At 42.4% G+C, this 25,231-nt stretch overlaps 11 protein-coding genes and 1 pseudogene across 12 annotated transcripts; 10 read left to right on the forward strand and 2 right to left on the reverse strand.

The window, feature by feature from the left end:
- Nucleotides 1–29: 29 nt before the first annotated feature.
- LOC145704337 (T-complex protein 1 subunit gamma-like) lies at nt 30–2,352 on the reverse strand. The gene is given in 10 exon segments (XM_081781789.1): nt 30–476; nt 527–848; nt 894–1,023; nt 1,025–1,148; nt 1,195–1,378; nt 1,423–1,530; nt 1,576–1,717; nt 1,762–2,099; nt 2,141–2,239; nt 2,281–2,352. Coding segments are annotated over 10 exon segments (1,614 nt in total). The 5' UTR covers nt 2,335–2,352; the 3' UTR covers nt 30–363.
- Nucleotides 2,353–2,748: 396 nt separating this feature from the next.
- On the forward strand, nt 2,749–3,998 carry LOC145702171 (tRNA (adenine(58)-N(1))-methyltransferase catalytic subunit TRMT61A-like). Its single transcript, XM_081779381.1, has 5 exons — nt 2,749–2,909; nt 2,954–3,286; nt 3,329–3,515; nt 3,562–3,744; nt 3,787–3,998. Exons 1-5 carry the CDS (start codon nt 2,788–2,790, stop codon nt 3,976–3,978), a joined length of 1,017 nt encoding a protein of 338 aa, XP_081635507.1. The 5' UTR covers nt 2,749–2,787; the 3' UTR covers nt 3,979–3,998.
- A 33-nt stretch (nt 3,999–4,031) lies between these two features.
- On the forward strand, nt 4,032–5,276 carry LOC145702170 (protein XRP2-like). Its single transcript, XM_081779380.1, has 5 exons — nt 4,032–4,217; nt 4,256–4,405; nt 4,447–4,648; nt 4,694–4,973; nt 5,017–5,276. Exons 1-5 carry the CDS (start codon nt 4,063–4,065, stop codon nt 5,259–5,261), a joined length of 1,032 nt encoding a protein of 343 aa, XP_081635506.1. The 5' UTR covers nt 4,032–4,062; the 3' UTR covers nt 5,262–5,276.
- Nucleotides 5,277–6,242: 966 nt separating this feature from the next.
- On the forward strand, nt 6,243–8,576 carry LOC145706111 (T-complex protein 1 subunit epsilon-like; annotated as a pseudogene). Its single transcript, XR_014134654.1, has 9 exons — nt 6,243–6,396; nt 6,440–6,640; nt 6,681–6,893; nt 6,936–7,091; nt 7,140–7,322; nt 7,364–7,576; nt 7,624–7,930; nt 7,972–8,130; nt 8,177–8,576. The product of XR_014134654.1 is annotated as a T-complex protein 1 subunit epsilon-like (transcript).
- A 51-nt stretch (nt 8,577–8,627) lies between these two features.
- On the forward strand, nt 8,628–12,617 carry LOC145702037 (WD repeat-containing protein 7-like). The gene is made up of 7 exons (XM_081779249.1): nt 8,628–9,936; nt 9,987–11,607; nt 11,652–11,809; nt 11,851–11,933; nt 11,976–12,154; nt 12,200–12,300; nt 12,342–12,617. The coding sequence occupies exons 1-7, from the start codon at nt 8,644–8,646 to the stop codon at nt 12,444–12,446; spliced, it is 3,540 nt and encodes a 1,179-aa protein (XP_081635375.1). The 5' UTR covers nt 8,628–8,643; the 3' UTR covers nt 12,447–12,617.
- A 48-nt stretch (nt 12,618–12,665) lies between these two features.
- Nucleotides 12,666–14,269, forward strand: LOC145702725 (pachytene checkpoint protein 2 homolog). Its single transcript, XM_081779988.1, has 6 exons — nt 12,666–13,020; nt 13,066–13,289; nt 13,330–13,480; nt 13,522–13,870; nt 13,908–14,104; nt 14,146–14,269. The coding sequence occupies exons 1-6, from the start codon at nt 12,669–12,671 to the stop codon at nt 14,169–14,171; spliced, it is 1,299 nt and encodes a 432-aa protein (XP_081636114.1). The 5' UTR covers nt 12,666–12,668; the 3' UTR covers nt 14,172–14,269.
- Nucleotides 14,270–14,504: 235 nt separating this feature from the next.
- Nucleotides 14,505–15,630, forward strand: LOC145702038 (uncharacterized). The gene is made up of 4 exons (XM_081779250.1): nt 14,505–14,656; nt 14,698–15,131; nt 15,172–15,400; nt 15,445–15,630. Exons 2-4 carry the CDS (start codon nt 14,992–14,994, stop codon nt 15,628–15,630), a joined length of 555 nt encoding a protein of 184 aa, XP_081635376.1. The 5' UTR covers nt 14,505–14,656; nt 14,698–14,991.
- A 30-nt stretch (nt 15,631–15,660) lies between these two features.
- LOC145705726 (peptidyl-prolyl cis-trans isomerase-like) lies at nt 15,661–16,379 on the forward strand. Its single transcript, XM_081783209.1, has 3 exons — nt 15,661–15,786; nt 15,826–15,984; nt 16,027–16,379. The coding sequence occupies exons 1-3, from the start codon at nt 15,685–15,687 to the stop codon at nt 16,309–16,311; spliced, it is 546 nt and encodes a 181-aa protein (XP_081639335.1). The 5' UTR covers nt 15,661–15,684; the 3' UTR covers nt 16,312–16,379.
- A 71-nt stretch (nt 16,380–16,450) lies between these two features.
- On the forward strand, nt 16,451–18,070 carry LOC145702040 (E3 ubiquitin-protein ligase Zswim2-like). Its single transcript, XM_081779251.1, has 3 exons — nt 16,451–16,612; nt 16,665–17,667; nt 17,710–18,070. The coding sequence occupies exons 1-3, from the start codon at nt 16,451–16,453 to the stop codon at nt 18,012–18,014; spliced, it is 1,470 nt and encodes a 489-aa protein (XP_081635377.1). The 3' UTR covers nt 18,015–18,070.
- A 21-nt stretch (nt 18,071–18,091) lies between these two features.
- LOC145702344 (RAB6-interacting golgin-like) lies at nt 18,092–19,408 on the forward strand. Its single transcript, XM_081779564.1, has 4 exons — nt 18,092–18,379; nt 18,421–18,610; nt 18,652–18,808; nt 18,849–19,408. Exons 1-4 carry the CDS (start codon nt 18,113–18,115, stop codon nt 18,856–18,858), a joined length of 624 nt encoding a protein of 207 aa, XP_081635690.1. The 5' UTR covers nt 18,092–18,112; the 3' UTR covers nt 18,859–19,408.
- Nucleotides 19,409–19,471: 63 nt separating this feature from the next.
- On the reverse strand, nt 19,472–20,593 carry LOC145702041 (uncharacterized). Its single transcript, XM_081779252.1, has 5 exons — nt 20,427–20,593; nt 20,137–20,379; nt 20,026–20,084; nt 19,730–19,968; nt 19,472–19,655 (listed from the first exon to the last, which is right to left on the reverse strand). The coding sequence occupies exons 1-5, from the start codon at nt 20,554–20,556 to the stop codon at nt 19,472–19,474; spliced, it is 855 nt and encodes a 284-aa protein (XP_081635378.1). The 5' UTR covers nt 20,557–20,593.
- Nucleotides 20,594–20,892: 299 nt separating this feature from the next.
- On the forward strand, nt 20,893–23,150 carry LOC145702042 (sodium/glucose cotransporter 1-like). The gene is made up of 5 exons (XM_081779253.1): nt 20,893–22,019; nt 22,094–22,288; nt 22,328–22,766; nt 22,805–22,899; nt 22,939–23,150. Exons 1-5 carry the CDS (start codon nt 21,161–21,163, stop codon nt 23,148–23,150), a joined length of 1,800 nt encoding a protein of 599 aa, XP_081635379.1. The 5' UTR covers nt 20,893–21,160.
- The last annotated feature ends 2,081 nt before the right edge of the window (nt 23,151–25,231 follow it).

Genomic DNA, 25,231 nt, shown 5'->3' on the forward strand with positions numbered 1-25,231 from the left:
TAAATGATTGAACGAAAGAGACTCGCAGATACGGAACATAAAATATATATTTAAAATTTTCTATTTTGAACTAACAGGAGTAAAAACTGTGTATTGAAGGCATCTGGCCGTACATGTGATCAGGTTAAGTTTTTTGAAAAGTAAAAATACATGGTTGTTGATACGGCGCGGAATGACAGGAATCCAACGAGAGACAAGAGGTAGCGATAAAAGAATTCCTAAACGCCAAAACTCTGTGGCGTGCATTTTTATTATTATTTTCTATTCTCAGGCTTGGTCCTTGAATACAGTAATAGGGTAAATAAAAGGTGAAAAAATCTAGGCGGCGTGTGATGACGATAAAACGGAAGTTGGATAGGAGCTTTAGTTTTGCGAAACTGCGCCAATTCCTTCGCTACCGTCCGCGCGTTTCGTTCCTTGGACGATGTCGTCGATTCTCAGCAGAAGAGTTGCTGTTTCGATCGCGGTTTTGTACACTAAAATGAACGTTTAGTTCATTCTCTGTCTTGGTCGATGGAAATCTAACCTTGCAATTTGACAGTCAAAGGCTCCCAAATATCAAGCTTCTCCATATCGCAAATCTTTCCAGTTTCGCCGTTCACGCCGTGATTGTTGTTTCCCTTGGCGTGCAATGCTCGCAGCTCTGTCAGTGTTCTGATCGTGTTGCCACCACAGTTCTGGACGAGTGTTCGGGGAATCACTTCCAGGGCTCGGGCGAGAGCTCTGTAGGGGAACTGTTCTTCGCCGTGGTACTTCTTTGCATTTTGATTCAAGAAGCTGCCGACAGCGAGTTCGCAAGCGCCGCCTCCGGGGACGATTTTGCATTCAAGAAGCACGTTTCTTGCGACCTAGAAAACACCATCAAATATTGAAATTTATACTAAGAAACAAACCTGCATGGCGTCCTGAAGGTTTCGCTCAACTTCCATGAGAACGTCCTTGGAAGCGCCTCTCAAGATGATTGTACAGGCAGTGTTCTTCTTGCATTCAGTAACGTAGGTGAAGTATTCTTCGCCGAACTTTTATTTCGAAGAGACCGGCTTCGGTTCCAATGTCGTCCTCGCTGATCTCGTCGGTTCGCGATTTGATTGTCGCGCCGCAGCATCGTGCGATTCGAAGGTTGTCTGTTTTTCGGACTCGTCGGATAGCTGAAAAAGAAGTAAGAGTAGAGAGCTATGAAAAGTAAAGACTTACCAGTGATTCCAGCCTTGGCCAAGAAGTGCTGTGCCAAATCGGAGATGCCCTTCTCGGTGAAAACAAGGGTTGGCTTGAGAGCGATGATGTTGTCACAGATTTCTTTGATATAGTTTTCTTCGAGCTGGAGAATTCGGGTGAAGTCGGCTTCGTTCGACAACTCCATGTCTGTTTGACTCTCTCCCTGGAAAGTGGGTTAGATGGGAAAAGGGCTTTGGAAGTTGTTACCTTTTGATATTCAAGGGAGCAATCCAAGAGAAGAATTCGTGGGTTCTCGATTCGTCGCTTCATCTTTGGGTGAGTGATGTCTTTGTTCAACATAACTCCGTTGAGCACCTTAAATTTTGGCTACTGTAACTGTTCAAGATGCGAATACAGTACCTCGCTATCTTCAATATGGCCACCAGGAATCTTCTCGACTTTCGCAAATCGTTTGATATCAATTTCAGTTCGGCCATTTTCTTTGATATGAACGGTTCGGACAGCTTTGATGGCCATCTTGGTAGCCAAATCCATCCATCGGCTTTGACAAGCGTTACTTTTTGAAATAAAAGTAAGGATGAGTACCTGATGAATTTCGTTCCAAGAGCTGAGTTGACCAACTTGGCCATGTCTTCGTCATTGTTTGGATCAATGGTCTTGCCGAAATCATTGTTCATGAATTCGTCAATGTCTTCGAGAGCTAATCGGTAGGCGTTGATGATTTTGGTTGGGTGCATTTGATCCTCAAGGAACTCCTGCGCGGCGGACATGATTTCACCGGCGAGGATGATGACGGAAGTGGTGCCATCGCCGCATTCTTCGTCCTGAGTTCGCGAGATTTCGATCATCGACTTGGCAGCTGGATGCTTGACCATGATCTCTCGGAGGATGGCGTTTCCGTCGTTGGTGACAACGATACCACCCTAAATCAACAGCTAGAATCGATATTGGACTGTTCGATTACCTGAGGATCCATCAACATCTTGTACATTGATCGAGGACCGAGACAGGTTCGGATAATGTCAGCGACATGCTTTGTGGCCTGGACATTTCCAAGTTGGACCTATTATTTAAGTACAATTTAAAATCGGAATTCAGATTTACCTTTGAGCCTTGCTCACGTTCAGTATTTGGCTTGAGAACTGCGATCTGTGACATTCTAAAGACGATTCTTTTCAGAAATGGCGAAAAAGTGAAGAAAACAGAGAAAAGGGATGTGGATCTAGAAAATTTTTAGCATTTTTAGAAATTTTCGGATGTCCTCTATTCTTTCTATTTATTTTTAATGCCGGGTTGCTAGAGAGATTTTTACTGTCTAGTGTTTTTACTGGAAGGTTCGGGAAATTTCGAGGCGAAAAATTTTCTTGACTCTTATTCTTCTCTCTCGCCTTGGGGCTTAATTTTTGAAAAGATGGATTTCTGTTTCTTTTGAGCCTTTTTTCTCTTTGAACACGGTATTTTAGAAAGAAAAACCGGAGGATTTTTCTCTTTCGCCTGACTCACTTCTTCTGGGATCCGCGCCAATGAGCGCCCGTCGCTAGGGAAAAGGAAGAATTCGAGAAAAGAATCGGTCAGGCACGGAATTTTTGAAGGAGGAAGGAATTTGTGAAAATGGGGTTTTTCGAGCACAAAGAGACGATAGAAGAGAATGATACAGTAATTGTCTACATTAGCAACGATGATTTATTTCCGATAATTGCCAAAAGCGGGGATGTAAAACAGACGAAATTCGGGTAAGTTAAGATCATCAGAGGATTATTTCTATGGATAATTCTAGTGCAGTGAAACACAACGAAATAATCGGTAAAAAATTCGGTTGCCGCTACGACTGTGCTCGTGGGTACGTTTACCTTCTTTTCCCGAATCCTGAAATTTGGACGTTGTCACTTCCCCACAGGACTCAAATTTTATATACTCCTGACATCTCTCGCATTATCTTCGAACTTGGGCTGAGCAATGGAAAGGTTGTTTGCGAATCGGGAACTGGTAGTGGCTCCCTTTCTCATGCTATTGCCAGGGGTATTTATCCGAATGGACATCTTCATACAGTAGAATTTCATGAAGAAAGATCGAAGAAGGCTAGAGTGGAGTTTGAACATCATGGGCTCAGGTACGCTAGACAAACGAGCTTTCTCTAAACGATGAATTTAAGCAAGAACATCACCGTCTACCACCGTGATGTGTGCGAACAGGGGTGGCCTACAGAAGTGGATCACAAAGCAGACGCTGTGTTTTTGGACATTCCGGCTCCTTACAAAGCCATCGAGCATGTAAAACGCGCTTTGAAGCTGGAAGGCGGCGAGTTTTGCAACTTCTCGCCCTGTATTGAACAAGTCCAGGTACTTTTCACCCTTCCGGAGAAGCTCTGAATTGTGATGATTTTAGGAGACTTGTGAAAAACTTAGGGAGGGTGGATTTACGAATATCAAGACAATCGAGTGTATCAATAGCCAGACTACTGTGAAATCCAGTCATTTCCCAATGCCGGACTTTGGAGTGGACTACAGTGAGCTGGAAGAGGCGGGAATTATGCCCAAAGATTGTGAAAAGATTGGAAAATATGTAAAAGTAATAAGGAAAAAAAAGAATCAGAAATAACTCGTTTTGAAGCGATTGGAAAAGGGATCAAGACCGAAGACTCAGAATTTGAAAGAAGAAGCAGGACAAGAAGAAGCGAAAGAAGATTTAAAACTTACTGAATGCAATTTTGTCGTGAAGTCGGCTCTTGCCAAACGCTCCCAATACGGCCACACTGGCTATCTGACGTTTGCTCGACTGCCGCCACGAGACAACACTCTTTAGCTTAATTTTAACTATTTAAAAACAAAACAATAACATTTGAAATTATTCAGATGAGAGGTAGCTAGTGTTCCGATCGGCTAAAATATGGGTTGCTGGTTTTCGAGAAAAGGCCAACCGGTCGAGGAAGAGCAGGTTGAGGAAGCCCCGAAAGAGTATTCTTGGGACAAAAGAAAAAAGGAAGACAAGTCGAAGTTCTACGTTAGAGATGTCGAAAATATCGAAAATTCAGTTTGCAGAAAGTAAGTTAAGAATTAGACGATTTTATATCTTTTTTTAGCGATGTAAAAGATCTACCGATGACGATAGAAAACTGCAAGTCCTGTATCATCTTTCTCAATTGTCTGTGTAAAGAAGTTACGATTGACAACTGCCAAGACATGAAAATTATTACTTTTGCTTCAGGTTCTGTCTATATCCGCGACTCTAGGTATCTTTACCTCCCAAGTAGGCGACTTTAACCTGTTTTAGCAACGTCGAGTTGGTCACGATTTGCGGGCAGCTTCGAACTCGCGATTGTCGCTCAATGCGTCTCTATCTTCATTGCCCCACTCAGCCAGTAATCGAAACAACTCAAAAAGTGACCACTTATCCACTCCCGATCGACTTCGAGAGCATCGAAGAAATCGTCTCTGACTTCGGTCGTTCGAAGTTTTTAAACAACTGGGCAGATGTGAGTCGCAATCGTGCTTTTGTTTCGCTAGAATTTTCATTTCAGATTCATGACTTCGGCCCAGTGGACCATGCAGGGGAGCCGAACTGGGCGCCCGGAACGGACGTCGAAATCGCGCTCAAAGAGGTTTTCGACGAGTTTAATGATACTTTTGACTCTTCGCCTCGACTCTCGCTGGAGAGAACGATTTTCCCTCAAGTTGCGTATCCATATCCTTCTGCTGCCGAAGTTAAAGACGAGATGGTTTTTGCGCTTTTCGCTGGAGAGAAATCAGAAGAACTCGCAACGAACTGTTACTACAGAGTCACGGGGACTCTTAAAAAGGGTAAGTGTTATTTATTTTACTTCAAAGAATTATCCCTTCCCAGCAAAACTAATAAGAAGCACCGCCGGAAAATTGTCTCCCCTGAGTCTGCCAACCCGAGCCCAAAAGTCTCTCCAACTCTCGGAAGGCTCACAAATCGTCATCCTCATTTTCGAGGGCCAATTACTCGCCACTGAAATCTCCAGCGAGGCCGAGCCTGGCTGCTCATTTTTCGCTTTTGGGGACGAAGCACGCACCGAATATGACAACTTCTTCAATACTTCTGCCTTCGGCAATCACAATCTATGATTTTTAACTTTTTTAAATGTGAAATTTATTTTTGTAAAATCCATGATAAACTATCCAGACAAACCTAATACAATTTCTCCATATAGAATGATTGACCTGCTTTACTGGCTTTTCAAAATCATCAAATTTGTGAGCAATTGGCGCTATAGAGTGAGATACAGTTCTATGTGCGGAAGCAAGGATTGCGCTCGCTGTGGTCGCCGCCCTCTTCAATACGAAATCCGACTCGCTCTCTTGTTCTTTCACTGGTTCAATTTCAAAGCGGCGAAAAAGTCCCGGCTCTGGGAGGCAAATCCTAACGGCATGTGGGGATTTCTTCAATATGGAACGATCCTTGACATTCCTGGAATCAAGTCTCGTCCAGTCAATAAATTGGACATTACGCATCAGGATTTCTACTACATGAAGTATAAAGAGATGGAGAGCACTTTGGTATGGAATGAAGTTGAAAAATCGGCCGGGTCTTGGAAAATTGCGAAGATTATTGACCAAGGACAGTGCGCAGAAAATTTCGATGGATCTTTGGTCAGTCATTTGGCAGAATTCGTCCCGTCAAATATTCTTTTCAACGCTTCGTTTTCGAAGTTGACTGTTGACCTGTCGAAAATCGGTGAAGAAGATGAAGAGCTAATTGCTATTCATTTTGGCTGTACGACTGCAAAGTCCAGGGTGCACATTCCAATCGAGATCGACGAAGAGATCATCGACAATGTCGAAATTCTCGCCGGTGGACATTCCATGACTTGGAAAACCGCTTTCGACCTCGATGACAGCTACGCACACTTGGTCAGATTTAGGCCGAAACCGGGCATGCCAAAGAAGGGGATCTTCTCTAGAACTGTTCTTATTTTTGACCGCTGGCAGCCAGATTTAACTCACATCGAGCGAGATGAAATCAACTTTGTCGCTGAAAAACTTCTCTGCTAACTAATTTTGTACATAGTCTCTAGAACAGATAGACATCCCTTTATTTTCGATGACCGATGAGATCAGATTCTGATAGTTGAATTTTTAGAAAATGATGCAGCCAGGTATGCAGATGCCCATGGGCGCCGGTGGAATGCCACAGCTTCCTGGAAACGTCGGAATCGCAGTTGACGAGTATGGCAGACCGTTTCTTGTCATGCGTGACCAGGTAAACCTCTTACTTGTAGCACCAGCTTTTCATTGACAATTAGGAGCAACAAAATCGAGTCACCGGAGTCGAAGCTATCAAAGCTCACATTCTTGCCGCCAAGGCTGTCAGCTCTACTCTGAGAACTTCTCTCGGACCCAACGGTATGGATAAAATCATGGTCTCTCCAGACGGTGAAGTCACGACCACTAACGACGGTGCCACCATTCTTGACAAGATGGATGTCCAGCATAACGTTGCCAAGGTAGAGGAATTAATAACCTTCCATTTTTTTAACATTTTAGCTCCTCGTCGAACTGTCCAAATCTCAAGATGATGAGATTGGTGATGGCACCACTGGCGTCGTCGTCCTCGCTGGTGCTCTTTTGGAACAAGCCGAGCCACTCTTGGACAGAGGAATTCACCCTATCCGAATTGCTGATGGTTATGATAAGGCCTGTCAAGTTGCCCTCAAAACTCTCGACAGAATTGCCGAGGATTTTCCTATCTCTGACAAGGTAAAAGACAACATTTGCAAACAGTCGTTTAGATTGTTTTAGGATATGCTCAAGCGAACAGCCAGAACTACTCTTGGCTCTAAAATTGTCAACCGATGCCATGATCAGTTCGCCGACATCGCTGTTGAGTCCGTTCTTGCCGTCGCTGATTTCGAAAAGAAAGATGTTAATTTTGAACTCATCAAAATGCTCACCAAGGTACATCTTTACTTACTTGTTCTTTTCAAACTACCAATATATTTCAAGGTCGGAGGAAAGCTCGATGATACTCAGTTGATCAAGGGCGTTGTCATCGACAAGGACTTTAGTCACCCTCAGATGCCCAAGCAAGTTGAAAACGCTAAACTCGCAATTTTGACTTGCCCATTCGAACCTCCAAAGCCAAAGACGAACCACAAGCTTGATGTCACCTGTGTAGAAGACTACAAAGTAAGATCTTTTTCTTAAAACTATCTATAGCATTATTTTAGCAATTACAAACTTACGAGCGGGAAAAATTCGAGGAAATGATCAAACAAGTGAAGGATACTGGAGCTAACCTCGCCATTTGCCAGTGGGGTTTCGACGACGAAGCCAACCATCTCCTCCTCCAGAATAACTTACCAGCTGTCCGATGGGTCGGTGGTCCCGAAATTGAGCTTATCGCTATCGCCACTGGCGGTCGTATCGTCCCCCGATTCCAGGTACTCATCGTTGATATCAATCTTGAACCAAGCGCATTTTCCTAAAGGAGCTCACCAAAGAAAACTCGGCGAAGCTGGTATCGTCCGAGAAATCGACCTTGGTACCACTAAAGAGCGAATGTTGGTTGTCGAACAGTGCAAGAACAGCAAGGCTGTCACAGTTTTCATCCGAGGCTCCAACAGAATGGTCATTGCCGAGGCCGAGCGATCCCTCCACGACGCTATCTGCGTCGTCCGAAATCTCATCCGAGATTCAAGAATCGTCTACGGTGGTGGCGCTCCTGAAGTTGCTTGTGCTCTTGATGTTGCTGAAGAAGCTGACAATACTTCTGGACTCGACCAGTGGGGCATGCGGTGAGTCTGATAAGTTCTCATCACCCGATAATTATTTTTAGAGCATTCGCTTCAGCTCTTGAAAGCGTACCCATGGCCTTGGCTGAGAACTCCGGTTTGAATCCAGTTGAGACTTTGACTGATCTCCGATCTGACCAAAAGACCACTGGAAACCCCGACTTGGTGTTGATGCTCTTTATACCGGAGATCGAGATATGAAGGTATCATCGAAAATGGATGTTTTGGCGATACTAACTATTTTTAAAGGTCCAAAATGTTGTGGAGACCCTCGTTGGAAAGAAACAGCAGCTCTCGCTAGCAACACAGCTCGTTCGAATGATCTTAAAAATCGACGACGTCAGAACGGTCGGCGCTCAATAATTCACAGACAAACTACTGTATCCCTTTCTAGTATTTTAGCCTTTTTAGGATCAATTATTCCTGAGATCAGTGTCACAACCTCACTCTCTTCAAACCTTGTTTTTGAATGCTTGAAGCTGAGCACCACATATTTGTTTTTATTTGATTCCGCCAAGTCAACGATTATTTTACACTTCGTAAAGAACAAAACTGACCGATTTTAGCAACTGAAAATACCACCATTATAGTTCATACTTCCTGTGTCTTTCACCTATACTTTCAATACATGTTTTATTTGATAAAAGAACCCTCCAGTGTCTTTCTCGATTTTTGCAGAAGCATGATCAGGTTTAGTTAAGAAAAAACATGCGGCTATGGTGTTGACAGTTCCAATCGGACTGTGGTCAGGTCGGAATGTCAACTGTAAATGTACCTGCTTCGGTCGAATCGAGTCCAACCTTGACAATGTCGAGTACTGGATTTATGCTACCTTTGAGAGCGGCCAGATCTTCATTTGGAAGGTTTCCGATCAGAACATCATCCACAAAAGCGTCCTAATACAGGACTCTGATGCATCTCCGATAGTGAGCACATCATCTTACGGGAAGAATCATCTAGCAACGCTTTCCCTCTCCGGGTTAATTCAGTTTTGGCATGTTCCTTCTGGCCGCGTAGTATTCTCAATTCAAGCGTCTGATCGTCTTGGAGGTCTTGTTACTCTCTCTGAAACATTGATAGCTGCTTTCGGCGAACTCAGTGAAGTCCTTGTTTTCAGCACAAAAACTGGAAAGCGCGAGTTCTCACTTTGCTGCCGTTTGTACCCGGACTGGATAACTTGCGGGGTCTCAATAAATGTCCCCGATCTATCAGTTTTGCTCGGCATAACGGCAGGTGGAACTTTGAAAGTATGGCGCGTCTCAACAGAGCCTCAACAATCGCTAGAAGAGCCACTTTGGGAGGAAGAGTCGAAGCAAATCCGATCATGCGAGCATCCGATTGTTCTGAAATTAAGGAGCGAATACGCCCTTGTCGTCTGTAAGAAGTCCTTCTTCATCTTGGACTCATCGGATTTTTCAAGCATATCTTATCAGTCGATTGATAGCGATTGCCTCGTCGATGGATTTTTCCTTCAAGCAAGTTCAAACTTCGCCATCGTGTCGGAGAACAAAGCTCTGAACTTGTCATATTTCACGATCTACTCAACAGCGAACCTTAAGCCTCAAAGTGCGGATGACCAATCTCCGCAGCTCATTTGGCGAACGTCTGCTCCCCTGCACTCGAACTTTCAACTTTCTGGAAAACGTCTTCATTCAATTGCTCCTTCTCTTGAGATCTCTACATATGTAGCGCAGGAAGATTCACTAATTGAGATAGCTAAAACTGCTTCTTGCAGTGGAGTTGAAGGCGAACTTGATGTATTTTGCACGAATGACTCCTACATCACTGCGGTTTGCTTTGTTGAAGAAAAGGATACCCTCATATTTGGTCGTTCTGATGGACATCTTGTTATCGCTCCTGCAATTCCTTCTTTTGCAAAATGTGTTTTTGATATTAACGAAGACGTAGATGTCTTTACATCTGCAGTAGCCAATTACGCCGAGATCACTTGTCTCATGTACCCATACCAGCATAACACCGCTTCATATGACGACGATGTCTTTTTGTTGGTAGCGCCGACTTCTCTGTCTCAGCATGGTCACTAACACATAAACAAAAGTTGGTAGAATTCCACAATCACATGGCTCCACTGCTGAGTCTCACAATTTGCCCGATAAAAGTCGGAAAATCAGCTGGCACGGCCGTTTCGATCGATGTCGATGGCGGAATCTGCGTATTGCATCCGAAGACGCACCAATGTCTTCTTTCAGATCCTGGCTTTGGTCAAGCGATAATTGATGTCGCTTGGACAAATGATGGGTACCTTATTGTCACTCGTGAAGACGGATCATGCAAGACATGGGATGCATATTCGATGGCTCTTGAACGGGAAACTTCTTCCTCTCAAGCGAATGAAATTCAGTCAACAGCTGAGCTATATCCCCATGATAAACCTCCGGCAAGGAGGCAGCAGCTCATTTTTGTCCAACCAATGTTTCTTGATCAGCTTGATTCTCCACCAATTCTCAAGTGTTTATCATTTCACTTCGATGTCGAAAAAATGGTTCAAAATATCATCCAGCACTATCGACTTAATCAAACAAGTAACAAGAAAATGCCATCGCGTCAAGCCTCTGAAGACAAATCACAGCCAAATTTAACCAATACTCTCAAGACAACAGGAATGCAGTTATTTTCTAGCGTCCAGTCAAAAATTAAAGAATCGCGCTCAGGTCGCCAATCTCCAGCAACTCCGACCTCACCAAAGTCTCCTCAACAACAAGCTACATCGCCATCGAAACTTTCCTTATCAAGCGCACCATCACTAGATACTTCTGAAAGTGCCATCTTGGGACCTCAATCGTTAGCATTCGGACGTATTCTTATCATGACCTTGCATGCATGGGGACTTCAGCCATCTCTTGATGAGCTTCTAGTGACGATGATATCCTTTGCGCGACCGAAAAAGTCACTGATCTTTGGAGTCCGTCGTCAGAGCTGCTGTGTTTTCTTTTTCCCTGAAGAACCAGACAATTTTAACGAACACTGGAACATTTCAAAAGACTTGACGAATCTCCATCTCATGTCGATTGGTTCTCTTTGCAACAGTTTGATGAATTTGTCCGAAGAATTCCTCGGTGATGGTAGACAGTGTTGGTCTGGACTAGTCACTCTCCACTGCGCCTTGCTAAGCGATCTATTAGAAAAGTACACTCCTCCCGCTCTGGAAACACTGGCGATTCGCTGGTCTGATCGTGTGCAAGAAATTCGCGAAACGGGACAAAGCCTTCTTCTTGATCAACTAAGACGTAATGACGAAAAGACACGTGGACGCATTATCCAACACTTCCTCAATCAACTTTCATCATCCAACATGCAAACAAGTAATACTGCCGTTGTCATCCTAGGCGTGCTTGGTGCTGAACTCAACTGCCTCGGTCAATCAACAACAAGAATCATTGCTCAGAAGCTGCTCTCTCTTCTTGATGCCAACGATAACTCAATTTCAAAGAGGACAGCTGTTGAACTTCTTGGTCGTGGCTTCCATATCTGGGAGCCTTTCGTTGAGCCTGCAACTGTTCTCTTGGCTCTTATGGAAATGACGATCAACTATGAAATGGTGGAGCCACTATTTAACAAGAAGGTGATGGTTTCGCCAAGCGCGGAGCTCTGCCGTGCTTCGCATAGAGCTCTCTGTCAAATCGCCCGATCAAAACCCAGCGTCTTCATCACGACAATAGGTAACGCAATGAATTAATAACTGATAAAACATTTCTGTTCGTAGGACGAGAAGTAGCCCGCCATACTGCCGCAATTGCTAATCCAGCTACCTCCCAGAAATTTCAGCAGTCGACGCTTGTCAAAGCCAAAAATGAAGTGTTGCGGATAATAGAGTTTTTGGCAGAAATGCTGCCCAACGAGCTGTCTCTGCTTATATCTGAGGTATTGATATCGACAAAATTGAGAAGTCTAATATTTTAAAGGTCGTTGACATCGTTCTGTTTTGCTTGGACTCTCAAGCATTCAAGAAAACGAGGTTATCTGACGCTTTTCCTCCACTGCAAAGGTACATTGATACTGCCCCTTATTTGTTATAAATTGCTGTTAGATTTCATATGCTGTCATTCTGCAATAACACCAGAAGAATAGCGGCTGGGACGAAGAATGGGCAGATAATTGTTTATGACTTGAAGACTCTGAAAAGTCAGGTGGTTTCCGCTCATCGAGGCGCAGTATCTGCGCTTTGTTTTTCACCGGATGGAAAATACTTGGCTACGTATTCAAATGGTCTATTAGAAGATTATTTGCATCGTTGTAAATCATTTATTCTAGTTGAAAATCAATTGAGTTTCTGGGTGATGGTATCGTCTATTTTTGGAATGGTTACTTCGCATGTGAAATGCGTCAAATCTGTTGGAACTGTGCCGCTGAGAGTATGGTGTGTCTCAAATTTCTAGTTACAATAATTTTATAGGTTTCGTCGAGCAATATTTCGGAAAACCCGAAGCTCGTCTGGGTCAATAAAGAAGTCGCAGTTCTGCTGAATTCGGACGGCTCAGAATATCGCTTTACGATATAGAAATTATATTCAAGGACGTTTCATTTATTTATACTTGTGTACTTTATATCATCCTGATTTCTTCATTGCTTCTTCAACTCGCTATCTGCTCGTTCTGTCTGTCAATCCACTAGACTGTACTGTTTATCGAAGTTACTGCATGTGCAATAAACTGAATCGAGAGGAATCCTCTCGTACCATATTTATTTAACTTATAGCTAAGATCTCTTGTTTAGTATAAAAATGGTGCAAATCAATTACGAGGTCAGGCTAAAAAGCAACGCAAAATATCAAATGACAGAAATAGAGGATAGTCTTCGGAGCATCTTCGAACTATTCGACGATGGAGTTAAAAGCTTAATTCCGAAACAAGACAAGGAAAAGATCATGAACGCGATTAACGAGATTATGGACGAAACTGAGACGAAAGATCTGCTGGAAGCGTTGAACGTCGTGGAAGAGTGCGTTTCTGAGGTTATGATTTGCGAAGAGAGCGAAAAGTACAGTGATATTCCTAATACTGCCCTCGGGAAGTTCTATTTGTACACCATGGACAAAGCTGAGGGAGAAGAAGAGCACATTGATGAGGAAGAAGGTAACATACTCTCGCCTTATTTCAAAACTAATTTATCTTCTGAAGATGGCGAAATCGCTGCTTGCCAGACATGGATGTTACCGAACAAGGCGTTTTACGGACTGTGGGAGTCGCTGCACTACTCATCATCGCTCAAAACCGATCTCATTCAATACGCGGAAACATCTTTTCGGCTATCGCAACTAGGAGTCAGCAACACGCTCATTAGCTGGAACAAAGTCATTCTTTTTCATGGCCCTCCAGGCACTGGAAAGACTTCCATCGCTCAGGTACAAACCTTTAATTGCTCAAAAACAATCATTTCTTTAGGCATTTGCTCAAAAATTAGCGATTCGACAAATAGGCGGCTATCAAAATACGGCACTTGTGGAGATCAACTCACATTCTCTCTTCTCAAAGTGGTTTTCGGAGTCAGGCAAACTTGTTCAGAAAATGTTTTCTAAAATAAGAGACTATGCGGGTTAGTTGACGCTTTCAGATCACGACTACAACTATTTTAAGATGACAAGTCGATCATGACGATCATCCTCATCGACGAAGTAGAGAGCTTAACCTCTGCTAGATCGGGTTCCGCGAATGAGCCAGCAGATGCCGTTAGAGTAGTCAATGCTGTTCTTACGCAACTGGACTCGCTGAAAAAGTACCCGAACGTTCTCGTTGTTTGCACATCGAACATCACTGGCAAAATTGATCTGGCATTCATCGATCGCGCCGACATGAAGATTTTCGTTGGACCACCAGAGCCAAAAGCTATCTACACTATCCTCGAGTCTGCGTTCAACGAATTATATCATAAAGGCATGATTACAGGCAAATATTCCTTACGATCAGAAGGATACGACCTGCCAAAGTAAGAGCGGTTTTCATGCTCGGTGAATATTTTTAAGTCCAACTGACAGCGAGAGAAGCCTTATTGCGATCGCCGACAGTGCTCAAGGAATCAGCGGACGCACGCTTCGAAAGATACCATTCCTGGCCTTGATGAAGTACTGCGCTGGAGCTCAACAGGTCACTCTTGACAACTATCTTAACGCTGTCGAAAAAGCCATCGAAAGCGACAAGGTTGAGAGAAAGCATCTTTCTGGTAAAAATAACTCTCTTTTCTTTCAATCACTATTTATTTAGATGAAAACCCGAAGATGGAAGCCTAGCCGTTCACCTACATTTTACTTTTCACATTCCCTTTATCAACTTTTCACATCACAACTGCCACGTGCCATCGAGTTCAAATAAAAGGCATATCACGATTCCCAATAAAAATATTTTTCATTAAGAATGGACCTTTTGCTTCCGAGCAATCTGTCTCTTCCATCGAATGGAAATGGTCTTATTGTAGGCGCCCTGTATTCGCCTGGTAATAATAACAATTAAAAACAATCTGGTTATTTCTCTCTAGGAAAATTGTTAATACAAAATTTTGTGGAAACTCCTTCTCAAGATAAAGAATCTGAGTGTGCCTTGTATGAGCATATTTACAATCACACAAGAGAAGTCATCGCTCGGCTTAGCGGTGGAATAAACGTTCTTGGAGGCTTCTTTGTTGATGAGAAAGAAAATAGTGACTGGCTAAAAAGTACGAAGAAATTAAGACGGGAGGGACATATAGCAAACGAGACAATCTTTGCGTACATCGAAGGTAAAAATCTGTAGTTTATTGAAAATAACCCGGCATGTTAGATGGAAGTATTCGGGCCAAACGTATTCGAGACTCTGGAGATGTTCAAAAAGTAGAAGTAAAGACTGTGTCTTCATCAAAATTCCCCTGACACAGATCCGCTCCCAAGCATCCTTTCAATTTTCACTTCCCATCGTTTCCAAATCGCAGAAAATCTACGCCTCAGAAGTCGGGAAGCAAATAACGAACTTCGCAGTCGAAAAATTATCCAGTTTCGAACTCTTCGTCAATAATAGATTCAGCGAAAATGGCGAGCTTGTTATTCCAAAAATGCGTCAACAGTTCCTGAATTTCTGATGGCTGATATCTATCATGAAGGTCATGATGCGCCGATTCAATTAGCCGATAGTCCCTCTATGAATTTACAAATCTCTATTGCCGTAAGAGCTGCTATCACTAGAAAATCTTCCATAAGTGATTTGAAAGAACTGATCAGGTAATCCTTCGTTTTATCTTCACTCCTAAAACTCAACTAGAATGGATGTACAGCGCTCGTTATCGAAAAGATTTGAGATTTTCACCGAGGATCTCATCCTAGAGCTCGATGAAGACAACCCTCTTATGACAAATGGAATACTGGCTAGACGAGTATTCACATCAATCAATGGTGGCTTTCCAATCTCGTTGTACGAGAATTTTCAAACAAAAGCAGGCGACGACCTCGAGTTTATCTTCAACATATCAGAATCCACGGAACCCTTCGAGGTTAGTGCTCGAGAATCTTTATCTTTTATTATGTTTCTTTTTAGTATGCGGAACCAGAAGTAAAAAATACGACCGATATAGACAGACTTCGCGATGAAGAACAATCATCAACTAAAATTTCTAATAGCAACCCCTCGAGTAACAACTCGCCCAACAAAAATATAATAATGGCGCTCTTGGTCGCTATCTTAGCTGTAATTCTTTCACTGTTACTTTCAAGGTCTTCGTAAAACATAATAATAAATAAACATCACTCCTCTTATTATTTTCTTTTAGACTTGATCATGTTGCGAAGCTCTCGATCATTGATCAACCGATTTGCCTCTACCAAAGTCTTCTTTGACATCAACGCTGGTGGAGAAGGTACCCAGCGTATCACCTTCAAGGTTTTTGATAGTCGATTCTATTTCTTATATATTGAGTAGCTTTATGATGATGTTGTGCCAAAAACTGCCGAGAATTTCCGTCAGCTGTGTACTGGAGAAGCTGGCTTTGGATACAAAGGATCCAGCTTCCACAGAATCATCAACGACTTTATGGCTCAGGGCGGGGACTTTACTGCTGGCAATGGCACTGGCGGAAAGGTACCCAAACAATAACATGCTTGCTCTTATAGTTGATTCAAGAGTATCTACGGCCGAACCTTTGCCGACGAAAACTTTAACATCCGGCACGAGCAGCCCTACCTCCTTTCGATGGCCAATGCCGGTCCTAACACTAACGGCTCGCAGTTCTTCATCACTTTTATTCCCTGCCCATGGCTCGACGGCAAGCATACCGTCTTTGGTGAAGTTGTAGATGGCAAAGAAATCGTTGATATCATGAATAAGTACGGCAGCCAAAGTGGCCGACCTAGAGCGAACTTCACTATTGCCGACTGTGGCGAGCTCAAGGAAGACGAACTTGACTAAATTATTTATTTCTGTTGTTCGAAATTGCCTTCGCTGGCCATCTGCCTGACGACTTTAGAATAAATTACCACTCAAAACTTGAATTTCACGAAGATCGCCATGTAAATCATTCTGATTTAGACATGTCTCGAGCAGTGGGATGGGTTTCGTCGCCCTCGGATATCACGAAGGCGGCATTACAAAGGGCGGACCAAAGTTCATTTTCATCCTAAGAACTCATGGCCCAACCTCTTTCACTTTGAAAGACGGCTCATCTGTACGAGAGCAGCAAGCTGACGGAAACGGTGGTTCAAGCGCGAAGGTATGCTACCGTATAAACTCTGGTTAACCAAAACCTAAATCAATGATTTTAGCGAGTCTATAAAGTCACTCTTGGCGCAATTCATAGTTGCAGTTGTATAGCTTTCAAGCGCGAGCGCACTATCTGCAAGCATATTTGTTGGGTGCTGCTGAAGCGCTTTCGAATGGCTAAATCAAATCCACTGATCTGGCAAGGAGGGTTTGTCCCCCGCGAATTCGATGAGCTTCTCCGCGGGGATCATGCTCGAAAAGAAACGAAGCCGGTGGAGCAATCTGGCGATTCTGAACAACCATCTGAAAGTGGCCCTACTCCTGGAAGAGCACTCAATGCTGACGATGTTTGCCCTATTTGCCAAGAAGAGCTTCTTGAAGTCCGCATGCCTATCACTTGGTGTCGATGCTGCAATAACGCTGCTCATATTCGGTGTATGAAGGTCTGGGCAGAGCATCAAGACACAATGCAACGCGGCGATGGTGGTGACATTCAATGCCCTTATTGCAGGCAAACATTTGCACCAAAAGAGCAGCTACGACGTGAATTCACCAACACTTGGGAGAGGAAAAAGCACAAGGATGTCATTCATAGCGGCAGCGTTTGTGCCGATTGTTCGATGACGCCGATAAAGGGAAAACTCTACATAGGAATCGGAGATGCTGTGAATTTATGCGGTCAATGCTATCGTAATGGAGCAAGGCCACATGTTCGATTCAATGTCCGTGAGCGACCGGGACAGAGTCTAAAACCAGCAAAACGAAACTTGGCGAATCACCAACTAACGCTTGAGCTCCAAGGCCGCGAAATCCAAGAAGAAGACTACGAACGACTCCTTGAGCTAGACCGACCCGCTTCTCCTGATAGACCTGGGGTTCCAGATCATGTTTTGAACTTACTGCCTTGCCACAAAGTGGGTGCTAATCAGCGGCTACTCAAAGATGGTATGCAGTGCCGAATATGTTTACAAGCGTTCGACCCGGCGCATTATGTCAAACGATTGGACTCTTGTAGTCACTACTTTCACCGTGATTGTATCGATACTTGGTGTCAAAATCATACAGGTTTTTATTATAAGACGGAATTTTATCTAATTATTCTTTCAGAGTGTCCAATTGATGGCAAGAAGATCAGACTACGACAAAAGAAGCCCAGAAGAACAAAAACCAATATCGACATTCTTGAGACCCGACAACGCTCTGCCTTCGCTCCACGTCGGCCAGCTGCTAAGCTTTTGGAACGACGAAGAAAATCAGAAGCAAACTTGATCTCGCCAAACATGTCGGATCTGCTCGTTACAACACCTATTCGTGTCGCTGGATCCTCTTCGCAGTTGCCAATTACCGACGATATCGAGGAAATCAACCCGATTCCCTTGATAAATTTCCGTGTTCGCAATATGCGACTTTAAGTATTTACCCCAAGTGCCCATTGATGCTTGCTTTCTTATATTTCTTTATATTTAATAAAATATATTTTTGTAGAAATGATTGAATCGCTCTTTTTAGAATGTCAGATTGGGGTGGGTTTTCGGACGCAGAACTTCGCCACCTCCGAAGTGGCGGCGATTCAACAGCGACCAAAGCTAAACCAGCCTCGTCCAAATCGCCGAAAAAGGCACTCGCCGCTAAAAAGACCTCAAAGCCAAAACCGCCGAAAAAATTACCTGATGAAGCCCTCCTTCCTACTAGTACAAACGCTGAACCAGCTAAACAGGAACCCAAAGAAGAAATCCAAGTGAACAAAGTTGACACCTCATCAAATCAACCTGAAGTAGTAAGTTTGCGAATCAGCTGACTGTTTTTGATTGAATTTAGCCGGATTTTATTGAAGAAGAAGTGGCCGAGCAAAAGAAAAAGATGGAGATCCAAGAAGTCGAGAAGATCCAAAAAGAGATGGAGGAGAAGAATAAAAGGCGAAGAGCCGCTCTAGCTCAAGAAGTCATCTCTCGCCAAAAGAAAGCTGCATTGGAAAGCAAAATGCTCGCGACGATTCAGGATGAATTAGGTTTGATTCAATATGCTTTCGTTTTGGAAATTTGTATTTAGTTAAATTGGATAACCTGCTTAATGCGGACGTTGCCGTAATCCGCGATCAAATCGACAAGGCTTGCGTAGAATTTAGCGAAGCAAATCGTCGATTTCAAACAGCAGAGAAAGAGTACGTCGATGCTAAGTTCGACCTCCAGCAAAAACTGAGACAAAGGTAGGGGAAAATTATGGAGTGAGTCAAGTCATCATTGAAGGACAACCTGACCGAGCATCTCATGGATCTGATCCAGATGAACGAAGAGCGGAAACAGAAAAAGCTCGAAGAGTTGACATTCAAGCTGAGCATGGACCCAGAAATCGTGGCGAAACGAGAGGCAGAAGCTGCGGAGAAACTCCGACTGGAACAAGAGGCGAAGGAAAAGGCAATCGCTGAAGCAAAGAAAAAGCAGCTGAAGAAGCTGAGAAAAATTCACAGAGCACTGAAGCACCTGAAAACACCACTGAAAACACTGAAGAGGCGGCACCTGCTGCCTCTCCGACGCCTCAAGAAATCTCAAGAGATCAACCTGCTCAAGACCTATCAAAGCCTGCTGCTGAAACTCCATCGAGCTAAACACTATCGAATCGATTTTACTATCTCCTTTAAGTTAACAATTACGCTTTCCTTTAAAACTTGACACCTTCGCCTTTATATGGGATTTCTGCAATATACACCTTCTTCTTTCAATCCTCCCTTGAATATCAAACAGCATATTCACGGTTTAAATTTCTGTTTCTTTTCTGTGCCTTCCTTTAAATATATATAATCTGTTGATTCACAGTGCTCAAATTATACCCAGAAATCATTTGAGCGTATTTTTGATAGTTTATTTGCATGTTAGTTGATCAGAGGTTTGGTACTTAGTCCGCCTCGTGCGACGGTGCCGAATCGTTTATCAGGGCGTTGCATTTCGTAATAGCAGTAAATCAGGATTATAGCACTTGCACCGAAGAAGAAAAAATACATGATGAGCATGTATCTGACGAAAAAGTGAGGCAGGAAGAGATCCGAATATGTTGCGCTAAATAAGGAAAATAAAGTTCCTGATGAGAAAGGACTTTGAGCTGTTAGCAGGGTAGGTGTTGTTGAACAAACCTGACGATAGATTCTTTTCTTTTTTCGGCAACTGCGTTAATTCCATTCTGAGCGTAGCAGACAATCACTTGATCCCATTTTGTTTCTTTAGGGATGATTGCGATTCCGTCCGTAACATCCAAACTCTCGCCTTTGTAGCTTTTGGAGATTTCCTTTTGAACCAAGCTATTGACCCCAATTATCGGCGTTGGATACCCAGATGCAGTACAGTTGAGCACATTCTCGTCTTTGAACATTCTCTTCAGTCAGGCTTTACTACGATTAGTCGATATTATTTTTTAATTTGTAACCCTTTCCTGATCTCCTGTCATTAAAACTGTTGGAGGATGAAGAACATTCAATTTCGCCGTCGATTCTGAAAAGAATTTTAGTAGCTGGTGAATCCAGGTCTTCGGAGTTAGCCTTACCTCTTTCAATGTCGTCCCGCTCGTCTGCATAGACACATTTTACTTCTGATTGATGCATGTCCCGGGTAATTGGCTCAGTCAAAGTCAATGAAACTTCGCAAACAGTTCGATTATTGTTATTTTCACAGACCATATCAGCGGCGCTGTTTCTTCGTTGTCCATCGAAATAAAACGTCAAGTCAGTGGACTCTTCGTGAGGAACATATGCTTTACATATTGCTACTCTCTGTGGATGTTTAGGGTCTATCGGATTGTTATTGAATTGAAAAAGCTAGTGGTTCTTATACTACCATTTTCGGGATCGCAGCCTTCTGTCGCTTCACAATTAACATCGCTGGAGAAGATCTTGTCCACTACAGTTATTTCTTGTGCATAAGAAAAAATTAACAGAAAAAGCGATGTTGTTGAAATTCCTCTCATTGTTCCTTTGTTTCATGAGTGAGCCAAACGAGTCGGATTATCATCGCACTAGTATAATAAAAGAACTTTTATGATGACGATCACCTTGCCCTGGAGTCAGTTAATTGACTCATGATTATATTTCTATATGTTAAGAATAGTTTGACATATTTTAATTTAGAAGAAGTTCAATTCAGAATAAATATTCTCAGTTCATATACACATAAGATAAATTTGCCTATAAAACAGCCATTCTTTTCATCGGTCTCTCCGTCAAATTTGCTCAAGTGAAAGTACCAAATGTTCTTCATTCTTCTTGAAGATAACCGAAAAAGATTCAAGAGAAAGAGTCATGTCTTGTGATAGTCGCAATCCGACTATCCAAGAATACTGCAATTTCCGGCTACGAAATATCCCCTATGGAAGCGATGTTAAACCACAGTCTTGCTACGATCGACCAGTCGACGACGCAGGAAATGCTCGACTTGTTCTTGAGTGGGGAGACTGGCTAGTTATTGGCGTTTATTTCGTCATTGTCCTTGGAGCAGGTCTTGGCATTTCTCTCATCGGAAAGAAGAAGGCTTCTTCGTCAGCTGCAACAGACTTTCTTCTTGCAGGCCGATCCATGTGGTTTTTACCTGTCGCGTTTTCCCTATACAGCTCGAATATTGGAAGCTCTTCCTTCATTGGCTTGGCTGGATCAGGAGCCGCTGCTGGCATCGCAGTTGGCGTGTTTGAGTGGAATGCAATGATTTGCTTGCTGATGCTTGGATGGCTTTTCGTTCCAGTCTATCTTGCATCTGGAATCAAGACTATGCCCGAGTTCCTCCAACGTCGATTTCCTGGAGAGCGAATTCAGCTTTATTTAGCAGTTTTATCTCTCTTCATTTATATTTTTACGAAGATTAGCGCAGATTTATTCTCTGGCTCGTTATTCATTTCTCTTGCGATTCCATCACTGAATTTATATGTGGCTATCATCATCCTCCTTGCTATCACAGCTGCGTATTCTGTCGCCGGTGGATTGAAGGCTGTCATTTACGTTGAAGCTCTTCAAACTGTGATCATGGTTATCGGTTCAGTCATTATGGCGGTTTATGCGTTCAATGAGATTGGAAGCGAGAATGAGTCTGCATGGGACAGTCTCTGGGCCAAGTACAACTGTTCGATTCCTTCCGACTACCTTTCGCCTCTAGAAACGCAGAATGGCGACGCATGTGGTGCCGTTAGAGATGATTTCGATCATGTTCTGCGAGCACCCGACGCCGATCTACCCTGGCCAGGTGCAATTTTCGGCTTGACTGTAATTGCAACGTGGTATTGGTGTACTGATCAAGTGCTTGTTCAACGCTGTTTAGCTGCGAAAAACTTGTCCCATGTGAAGTTGGGATGTGTAATTGCCGGACTTATCAAAGTAACACCAGTGTTTCTGATGGTGTTTCCAGGAATGATCTCTCGCATCTTATTTACCGATGAAGGAATCAGTTATTGAATCAAAGCATCGTATATTTATAAATGAAAAAATTCATATTGAAAACATAAAATAACTTTTCAAAAGTTGCTTGCGTTGATCCTGACAATTGCAAGTCTTACTGCAACTCTAATATTGGCTGCTCTAATATCGCTTATCCAACACTTATTCTTCGTCTCTTACCAGCAGGATTACGAGGAATGCTCATGGCCGTCATGCTTGCCGCACTCATGAGTTCTCTCACCTCAACGTTCAATTCTGGTGCTACTTTATTTACATTAGGTACTTCTATTCATTCGATCTTTTTGTGATTTTTTGTAGATATCTATGCGAAAATTCGCAAAAATGCTTCGCAAGCAGAACTGCTAATTATCTCAAGACTAACAATGCTTGCTCTCTGCGGTATTTCAATTCTTTGGCTACCTATCGTTCAAAATTCATCTGACGGACAGCTCTTTGACTACATTCAAGCAATCACATCGTATCTCGGCCCACCAGTTGTAACAATTTTCGTTCTTGGCATATTCTGGCCGCGTTGCAACGAGCCAGGCGCTTTTTGGGGGCTTTTATGTGGACTAATTATTGGTCTGACTAAAATGCTACTTGAATTCACGCAACCAACAGGGCTATGTGGCGATACGCTTCCAAACCCTTTGGTCTTGTCGAAGATGCATTATTTACATTTTGCGATTTTATTGGCATTTTTAACGGTGATCATCGCAGTTGTCGTATCACTTTTGACTCCGCCGCTCGACCCAAGGTAAGGAAGTAGACAAAGCTGGTGATAAAAATTCTAAGATATCTACCACGAATGACATACTGGACTAGGTTTTCTAATAAAAGGCGCAAATCTATTAGCGACTTGAAACCTAAGGAGGAAATCTCTCAAGCAGGTAAAAACTCAAAATTAACGAATTCATGTTTTGTTCAAGAAGTGCCAAAATGGCTGAAATGCCTTGTTCGTGAAAATAAAACTTCCTCTGAAGAAATTTCCATCGCAGAAGAACAACCGAACGAGGAACATGATGTCGAAGTGGATCCCTGTGAAATTCTCAAGGAGGAAAAGTCGTGGAACATTGCAGCGAACGTTGCTGCTGTTTTTCTAGCTGTTTCATGTGTGTTTTTGCACGCATATTTCGCATAGATTTCATTTGAATAAAGGTAGTTTTTTCACAACAGTAACGTTTATATCGCACATCGTTTCCGTTTGATGTACTAGTTCGTTTTTCGGGTGTTTTCTTTTGGGACATAAAAATACTCAGGTTCTTCAAGGCTTGAGTTTGAGAAAATGAAGCCATCATTATTCATCGGATAAACTCTTTTGAAAAATCTAAAAGCCGGGAAAATACAGTTGGTATCCATCTTAAGAGGCCTTTTGAGATGACAAGGGCTGAGAGAAAGTCCTCTTAAGTTGGAACATTTCGAGTCAATTTAGGAATACATATTTTAAAATTCTTTTCTCACTAATGTCGAAGCTAAGCAGCATTACTGAAGTCAAAATTTGGACATTTGATGGAAAAATTGATCATGATTATTGTTTCCAGAACAAGGCGCGCACTTATGTTTTTAATTTTAAGGACCCCCCCCATCAAGAATCGCGAAAATAGGGCATCTTAGTGAAAGTTTTTCTCTAAAACTATCTTAGCCAGACCCTTAATTTTAATTGCATCCTTTAGATCGAACCCTCTACTGCAACCGTTCCCTTTAAGATGATCTCTCGATGCCAAATTTAAGGTTATACAGGCCGTTAAAGGTAAAGTTGCTTAGTGAACGTTTTTTTTGGGGTTTTCGTTGGGGTATACCCTTAATATTTTTTCATGGTAAAGTTAACGCCCTTAGCTACGACCGTTTGCTTTTTGAGAGTTTTTTGTCGACGAACTTAAGGAAGACAGCCCCTTTAAAATTTTATAAGTCGAATCTTAGTCGAATTTCCAGATTTTAATTTTCAGTAATTATTGCCTAAATTGCCCTGAATAACGTTTTTATACTCGTGTTTATGATAGAAATAGTTTTTATGGTTGGTATACCCTTAATTACCATTAAAAAATAGCGAACTAAAGATTTTTAGGAAATGGACAATGTTAATTTTCAATTTTTGAAGGCATTTTCTGCCAAAATTTTCTATAAGATCAAAAAATTTTCTGAATTAAAGTTGTTCCTCGTGGTCTAAACAACCCAAAAAGCAAAAAATTTGAAAATTTTGACTTTTTCATCTTGATGGGGGTCCTTAACTTGTTCATTCCTCGAAAAATATTTTGCTGGAAACATGTCCGAAAAGAGAATTCGCATGACGATGGCCGAGAAAAAAAAGTATGCAGAGATTTTGGTGAAAGGTGCAAACAAAAGAAATGCTAAAAAGGCTGTAAATGAGCTCTATCGAAAAGAGCATGGACAAGATATTCCGAAATGTACATTTACAAACCTTTATAACAAAAGGTTTACGATCCTGTCATCGAAAACGAAGCACAAATACCAACTCACGCAGAAGAAATCTGCATCAATGCAAAAGCTCGAAGAAAAATCAAGCAACTATACCCGAAACGCCAATATAAAATGAGACTTCGTGGAGTCGCGAGATGGTTACGAAAAATGATCGATGAAAACTTCCCCGATGACAAAGAGATACAGGATCTATGTATTTCCAAACGCTTTGTCAAAAGAATAATACGTGACTATGGAAGAAAAACCTCCAAGAAAACTGATGTTATATTTCTCAGTGAAGAAGAGAAAAATTTCGAAATTCAGCGTTTACGATCCTGTCGTTCGAATTATCCATTGAGGTGAGGATTTGATAATTTATTTTTGAAATCATTAAATTATAGTGCTATTCTGAACTGTGACAAGACAGGCGTCAGCCGAGAGATTGACACGCGAAATCGTATCCTGCTTGGATCAGATGATCAACTCTCGAAAATTGCTCATCAAAAGAGCGGTTTACATATATCCCGACAATCTCTGCGTTTGGGCCGCTAAAAGATTACCGCCCCGCAATCATAATAAGAAATCAAGGAAGTAAATGGAAAGGCGCACCAAGAAAGCAGATAGAACGAGTGGCCAACCCAAACTTCGACAACTCCAAGCCCTCCTCCTCTAAAAATCTCAAATTTCATGAAATAGAATTTCGAGATTTTAAAGGTAAATTGAAAAAACAAAGCTTATTAATTTTAAGATTTTCGACTATACTGGAATTCCTCCGCCTGGTGTACAAGAGCGATATTTATTCTG

This window comes from Oikopleura dioica, chromosome PAR (genome assembly GCF_907165135.1).
Source record: "Oikopleura dioica chromosome PAR, OKI2018_I68_1.0, whole genome shotgun sequence".
Classification (NCBI taxonomy): Eukaryota; Metazoa; Chordata; class Appendicularia; order Copelata; family Oikopleuridae; genus Oikopleura; species Oikopleura dioica.

Coding starts and splice junctions, on each gene's coding strand:
- LOC145705726 (XM_081783209.1), top strand. CDS start 15,685: ATGTTGCGAAGCTCTCGATCATTGATCAACCGATTTGCCTCTACCAAA. Junction 15,787..15,825: donor CCCAGCGTATCACCTTCAAG/GTTTTTGATAGT, acceptor TATATTGAGTAG/CTTTATGATGATGTTGTGCC. Junction 15,985..16,026: donor GCAATGGCACTGGCGGAAAG/GTACCCAAACAA, acceptor AGTTGATTCAAG/AGTATCTACGGCCGAACCTT.
- LOC145702042 (XM_081779253.1), top strand. CDS start 21,161: ATGTGGTTTTTACCTGTCGCGTTTTCCCTATACAGCTCGAATATTGGA. Junction 22,289..22,327: donor TGCTACTTTATTTACATTAG/GTACTTCTATTC, acceptor GATTTTTTGTAG/ATATCTATGCGAAAATTCGC. Junction 22,900..22,938: donor GGAGGAAATCTCTCAAGCAG/GTAAAAACTCAA, acceptor GTTTTGTTCAAG/AAGTGCCAAAATGGCTGAAA.
- LOC145702170 (XM_081779380.1), top strand. CDS start 4,063: ATGGGTTGCTGGTTTTCGAGAAAAGGCCAACCGGTCGAGGAAGAGCAG. Junction 4,218..4,255: donor GAAAATTCAGTTTGCAGAAA/GTAAGTTAAGAA, acceptor ATCTTTTTTTAG/CGATGTAAAAGATCTACCGA. Junction 4,974..5,016: donor CACGGGGACTCTTAAAAAGG/GTAAGTGTTATT, acceptor ATCCCTTCCCAG/CAAAACTAATAAGAAGCACC.
- LOC145702344 (XM_081779564.1), top strand. CDS start 18,113: ATGTCAGATTGGGGTGGGTTTTCGGACGCAGAACTTCGCCACCTCCGA. Junction 18,380..18,420: donor CATCAAATCAACCTGAAGTA/GTAAGTTTGCGA, acceptor GATTGAATTTAG/CCGGATTTTATTGAAGAAGA. Junction 18,611..18,651: donor GACGATTCAGGATGAATTAG/GTTTGATTCAAT, acceptor ATTTGTATTTAG/TTAAATTGGATAACCTGCTT.
- LOC145702171 (XM_081779381.1), top strand. CDS start 2,788: ATGGGGTTTTTCGAGCACAAAGAGACGATAGAAGAGAATGATACAGTA. Junction 2,910..2,953: donor GTAAAACAGACGAAATTCGG/GTAAGTTAAGAT, acceptor GGATAATTCTAG/TGCAGTGAAACACAACGAAA. Junction 3,516..3,561: donor CCTGTATTGAACAAGTCCAG/GTACTTTTCACC, acceptor TGATGATTTTAG/GAGACTTGTGAAAAACTTAG.
- LOC145702037 (XM_081779249.1), top strand. CDS start 8,644: ATGGTGTTGACAGTTCCAATCGGACTGTGGTCAGGTCGGAATGTCAAC. Junction 9,937..9,986: donor ACGACGATGTCTTTTTGTTG/GTAGCGCCGACT, acceptor CATAAACAAAAG/TTGGTAGAATTCCACAATCA. Junction 11,608..11,651: donor CGTCTTCATCACGACAATAG/GTAACGCAATGA, acceptor TTCTGTTCGTAG/GACGAGAAGTAGCCCGCCAT.
- LOC145702725 (XM_081779988.1), top strand. CDS start 12,669: ATGGTGCAAATCAATTACGAGGTCAGGCTAAAAAGCAACGCAAAATAT. Junction 13,290..13,329: donor GAAAGACTTCCATCGCTCAG/GTACAAACCTTT, acceptor TCATTTCTTTAG/GCATTTGCTCAAAAATTAGC. Junction 13,871..13,907: donor GAAGGATACGACCTGCCAAA/GTAAGAGCGGTT, acceptor AATATTTTTAAG/TCCAACTGACAGCGAGAGAA.
- LOC145702040 (XM_081779251.1), top strand. CDS start 16,451: ATGGGTTTCGTCGCCCTCGGATATCACGAAGGCGGCATTACAAAGGGC. Junction 16,613..16,664: donor ACGGTGGTTCAAGCGCGAAG/GTATGCTACCGT, acceptor CAATGATTTTAG/CGAGTCTATAAAGTCACTCT. Junction 17,668..17,709: donor TTGGTGTCAAAATCATACAG/GTTTTTATTATA, acceptor TTATTCTTTCAG/AGTGTCCAATTGATGGCAAG.
- LOC145702038 (XM_081779250.1), top strand. CDS start 14,992: ATGGCTGATATCTATCATGAAGGTCATGATGCGCCGATTCAATTAGCC. Junction 15,132..15,171: donor GATTTGAAAGAACTGATCAG/GTAATCCTTCGT, acceptor AAACTCAACTAG/AATGGATGTACAGCGCTCGT. Junction 15,401..15,444: donor AATCCACGGAACCCTTCGAG/GTTAGTGCTCGA, acceptor GTTTCTTTTTAG/TATGCGGAACCAGAAGTAAA.
- LOC145702041 (XM_081779252.1), bottom strand. CDS start 20,556: ATGAGAGGAATTTCAACAACATCGCTTTTTCTGTTAATTTTTTCTTAT. Junction 20,380..20,426: donor AGGCTGCGATCCCGAAAATG/GTAGTATAAGAA, acceptor ACAATCCGATAG/ACCCTAAACATCCACAGAGA. Junction 20,085..20,136: donor GCGGGACGACATTGAAAGAG/GTAAGGCTAACT, acceptor AATTCTTTTCAG/AATCGACGGCGAAATTGAAT.